Source organism: Rasamsonia emersonii (genome assembly GCF_000968595.1).
Source record: "Rasamsonia emersonii CBS 393.64 chromosome Unknown ctg1118621762317, whole genome shotgun sequence".
Classification (NCBI taxonomy): Eukaryota; Fungi; Ascomycota; class Eurotiomycetes; order Eurotiales; family Trichocomaceae; genus Rasamsonia; species Rasamsonia emersonii.
The window spans coordinates 1-4,166 of record NW_013562583.1 but is presented as its reverse complement, the minus strand read 5'-3'; the positions used below and the strand labels follow the sequence as shown (position 1 = coordinate 4,166).

General features: G+C 45.4%; 8 protein-coding genes across 8 annotated transcripts; 4 read left to right on the top strand and 4 right to left on the bottom strand.

Moving 5' to 3' along the window:
* Position 1: 1 nt before the first annotated feature.
* On the top strand, positions 2–310 carry T310_9981 (Serine/threonine protein kinase; the record flags this gene model as incomplete). Its single annotated transcript, XM_013467595.1, has 1 exon — positions 2–310. One exon carries the CDS (start codon positions 2–4, stop codon positions 308–310), a length of 309 nt encoding a protein of 102 aa, XP_013323049.1.
* A 105-nt stretch (positions 311–415) lies between these two features.
* T310_9980 (uncharacterized protein) lies at positions 416–853 on the top strand (the record flags this gene model as incomplete). The annotated part of the gene is made up of 1 exon (XM_013467594.1): positions 416–853. The coding sequence occupies one exon, from the start codon at positions 416–418 to the stop codon at positions 851–853; it is 438 nt and encodes a 145-aa protein (XP_013323048.1).
* A 26-nt stretch (positions 854–879) lies between these two features.
* T310_9979 (uncharacterized protein) lies at positions 880–1,170 on the bottom strand (the record flags this gene model as incomplete). Its single annotated transcript, XM_013467593.1, has 1 exon — positions 880–1,170. A coding segment is annotated over one exon (291 nt), but the record flags the coding sequence as incomplete, so codon positions are not given.
* A 69-nt stretch (positions 1,171–1,239) lies between these two features.
* Positions 1,240–1,620, top strand: T310_9977 (uncharacterized protein; the record flags this gene model as incomplete). The annotated part of the gene is made up of 1 exon (XM_013467592.1): positions 1,240–1,620. A coding segment is annotated over one exon (381 nt), but the record flags the coding sequence as incomplete, so codon positions are not given.
* Positions 1,617–1,892, bottom strand: T310_9976 (uncharacterized protein; the record flags this gene model as incomplete). The annotated part of the gene is made up of 1 exon (XM_013467591.1): positions 1,617–1,892. A coding segment is annotated over one exon (276 nt), but the record flags the coding sequence as incomplete, so codon positions are not given.
* Positions 1,655–1,996, top strand: T310_9975 (Uncharacterized protein; the record flags this gene model as incomplete). The annotated part of the gene is made up of 1 exon (XM_013467590.1): positions 1,655–1,996. A coding segment is annotated over one exon (342 nt), but the record flags the coding sequence as incomplete, so codon positions are not given.
* Positions 1,723–2,001, bottom strand: T310_9974 (uncharacterized protein; the record flags this gene model as incomplete). Its single annotated transcript, XM_013467589.1, has 1 exon — positions 1,723–2,001. One exon carries the CDS (start codon positions 1,999–2,001, stop codon positions 1,723–1,725), a length of 279 nt encoding a protein of 92 aa, XP_013323043.1.
* Positions 2,002–3,262: 1,261 nt separating this feature from the next.
* Positions 3,263–3,724, bottom strand: T310_9973 (uncharacterized protein; the record flags this gene model as incomplete). The annotated part of the gene is made up of 1 exon (XM_013467588.1): positions 3,263–3,724. A coding segment is annotated over one exon (462 nt), but the record flags the coding sequence as incomplete, so codon positions are not given.
* Between the last annotated feature and the right edge of the window lie 442 nt (positions 3,725–4,166).

Below are 4,166 nucleotides of genomic sequence, written 5' to 3'. Positions count from 1 at the left end.
GTTGTCTTACGATCGAATACATGGACAATGGAAATACTTCGAGATTATATCAGAGAAAAATCATCACGCAATAACATCTGAGCTCCGTCTCAGATGGGCCAAGCAAGCAGCTGAAGGACTTCAAATCCTTCATTCTGTTGATGTTGTTCACTGTGATGTCTCGCCAAGAAACTTCTTGTTAGACTCTGGCCTTAATCTGAAGATCTCCGACTTTGCTGGTGCTTCTCTGTCCGGTTCAGAGCCGTCTGCATATTCAGCAACTCGATTTTCGACATCCAGATTGCAACTGGGATGTTACTCCCCGTTTTGAGGATGATATTTTCAGTCTCGGTTCATTGATCTATTTTATTATGACCAATAGCTACAAGGAGTTGCCGCTGGGAAATTTTGTTAGGCGCGTCCAGAAACCACGTGATTGGACCACGCTGTGACATGTTGCCGCTGGCCACGGATGGCTCAAGCCAAGTGTCAGATCATTTCCAGCCTCGAAAAGATCACACTCAAATATACATTCGAGTATAATTACTATGCTTGCAGCGCAATCCCTCAAATGATTTCAAGACGTGCTGTCGCATCCTGGAGCATCCCGCAGCTGTCCCTCACTTCTAACTTCACCTCCTTTTCAACACTGCCTCGGATGGATCAATTCCCGTATACCTCTACCATTGACGCTGAGCCTCTTCACCGCTATCAAAAAGGTGGCTACCACCCTATCACGTTGGGAAGTTTTTTGAATAACAAAAGATACAAGATACTGCACAAATTAGGGTGGGGAGGCTACTCAACAGTTTGGGCTGCAAGAGATTGCAGGTTGTTCAAATTGCAGTTGCTGAGCTCACTTCTAGTTAAATGAAACTAACTTATTCCTAGAGACGAGACCTATGTTGCTGTCAAGATCTCCGTTTCTGAAAGAGGGAATGATGAAGAGAATCGAGAACTCCATGTCATGAAGAAATTGGCATCTATACACCCCAGCCCTCGACACGTCGTACGCATGCTTGATGACTTCGATTTAGAGGGTCCGAACGGAACACATAAATGCCTCGTATTCGAGCTTCTAGGGCCTAGTATCCCTGACACAATTGATGCACACTTTCCCGATGGCAGGCTTCCTGGACAGCTCGCCAAGACTATTGCAAAACAGACTCTTTTTGGACTTGACGTTTTGCACTAGCAGAATATTGGACATGGAGGTGGGTCATGCTTATATCTTTGTCCTTTGGAATTAATGTCTAATAGTTATCACCTAATATAGACATCCATACTCGCAATCTAGCTTTTACGATACCTTGTATGAACAATATATCTGAGGGGGAATTTATTGAGATCCTAGGGAAACCAGAAATTGGGCATGTCCGAAGGAGCGACGGAAAAGCTCTGGAGCCTGGCATACCAGAGTACATTGTCAGGCCTGCCTCATACTGGACACATTCTTGGCCGTCGTCGAATTCAATCAAGATTGTTGACTTTGGTGAATCCTTTTTGCACACAACTATTCCTCAAACTCTTCACACACCACTACCAGTCAGGGCACCTGAAGTTATATTTGGAGACCGGTTGGATTATCGTGTGGATTTATGGAGCATGGGCTGTATGGTGAGTAAGATTGCCAGAAGCTAAAAGTTATTTAAAACAATACTGACAGGCTTGTTAGCTCTTTGAGCTTTTCGTCGGTCAGCCGCCCTTCGACAGCTTCTTGATAACACCCACGATCCTCGTCGGTCAAATGCGAGAGATGGCAACTGATGCTCTACCTGAGAGATGGCAAGACTTATGGAAGACGATGGATGACAAAGCTGCCGCCGAAATCTCAGGACCCGCATTGCAAGAGTGGCTAGAAGACATGTATTTTGATGGTGAGCGGAACGAAGACTTGACAAAGGGAGATATAGCTAAGCTGGGGCAAATTATTGGAAAATTGCTGCGGTTTGAGCCGTCCACCAGGGCGTCAGCGAGGGAAATTCTGAACGACCCTTGGTTTAATTGTAACTCATAAGTCATTTATCACTATTCACAGCTAATACCTCTAGCAATGCACAAATAGAGTTTTATACCCGAAATTCATTAACCTGCTTTCAATTTTTCCCAGCGAATACCAAGTGTTCGCTCCTTTTCTTTTCTTTTCGTTTCTTTTGTGGGCACCTTAATTTTTGCCCTCTTTCAATTTCCTTGTTTCTTTTACTCTATTTCTGCCCTTTTTCGGTCTCTCTTCATTTCAACCCCCGGCCTTTTTTTAGGAGTCTCGTATGACCCTCGTCTAAACAAGACTGCCCTCTAGAACAGCCTATCAGCGTACGGCCGCCTTCAGAACAGGCAATACAAGGACTAGATGAAAAAGCGCTTTCGCGAACACCAAGTTCCGATATCCAATCCAGGTACGACTAGAGAAACCCCTTTATTCTCTCAACTAGCCAATCTTAAGACAGGGTCCGGGGGATTTGGGGGGGGGGGGATTTGGCACAAGATGAAAATAAATATGGCTACGTACCCCTCAAGGTGATTTTAATAGGATAACTATTTTGAACTGTTGTCAAGCTCGGAACTAAAATTTCGTACATGCAGCTACATTGGTGAAACGCGGCTCTATGTATGCAGACCTTACACGGTCTTCTAGTGATGCTAATATGTTGCCTCTAGTGTTATTGCTCACCACTCTGCCCTGCGCTTTACATGAGTAGTGTGGAAGCAGATCGGGAATGTACCGCACTGGGGCTACCAATAAAAGGGAATAGGTGATAGCTGCTGGCTTGTACGGCAGGATATGCGCATAACTTGCTTCTTCTCCTCTTCTCAATCACGAAAATTGTCTTGTCCGCCGCGGGGTATGCGTTCGATGAGTTGGAGTTCGAGGCAAATTACTCCGCAGCCATTGATATTAAGCCCTGCATTCAGGTCCTGTCGCTTCCACATTTATCCGACCACTATGATGTCTCGCACGATTGGATGAAATGTCGTTGGTGGGTCGTTTGTTCTCGAATGGGATAGCCATCCCGCAGGATTCAGAGTTGGGGATTCGTGGCACGTGCCAAAGCTAGAATGTGATTGATTGATTGGTTCATTCTTGCCGACCTCCGGCACTCCCAACAAGTACCCGTGCCCAGGGGGTCTAAACCCAAAATGGTTTAGCCTCCTCACAGAAGCCAAAATTTCTATATTATAAAAAATCGATTGCAAATATCAACACCACAACAATAAAAATTTATTGATTCTCAATACGAGAAGCCTTCGATCTATCTATAAGAACCTTTCTGTGTTTTTGCAATCAATCGCAAGCCGTTTTGCTAACTTTTTGCGTCTTCGAAGATCCTGCTCTTGAGCCTGCTCTAACGCCTCTTGTCGCTTTTTGAACCTCATCCTCATCGCGTTTCTTATAAATCCGACGCGCTTGATGGGCATATAAGACGCCTCCCGACTGACAAACCATGCGGAGTACATTTTGACGCTCTCGTCGTGCTTGTTCAACTGCTTTAGTGTTGTTTAGATCTTCCTCAAGTTGCTTTGCAAGATGCGCTGTCGCGATTGCACCTTTTACAAGGCGTTCAACCAGGCGATGGAATATAGCATAGTCAGGCAACAAATATAAGATTTGAGTGCCAATTTTCTGTATTTTGCGAGCCGATTGAGGCGTTGAGATGCTTGGGGATGATTCGTTATTATCAAGGGTCTCTGGCCGCTGCTCAAATTGGCGGAGTTTTTTGTAAAATAACCTCTGGTTGATATGGAACTAATCCGGTCTCACGAATGGCCTCGCGGATGATGTTTCCACGGAACGTTTTCTCACGTATAGATGACAAGGCACAGAGAAAATCAAGCAGTGCAGACTCCCTACATCCTGTACATACGAACGTGGTTCTGTACATTCTATTGACTTTCTTCAGTCTTTGACAGAGTATAGACCTTCGCCTTGCTCGGTCCGTTTAGTGTCGATCCTTCAATTTCGTACACCAATATACTTGGATAGACCCTTGGGTCCTCCCTGGAAATTGTTCCGCAAAGCCCTTTGCAACCTCGGACCATGGTAGCTTCTGTTCCTTCCTTAACTTCACCAGAAGATCGACCTCCTCGGATGTCCATTGTCTGTGTTTCCTGAGGTTGAGCGGAGGCTCATCGTTGGCATTGAGAGTCGGTGCGGTCCCATAGGGCCGTGTTCGAGGAGATACTGACTG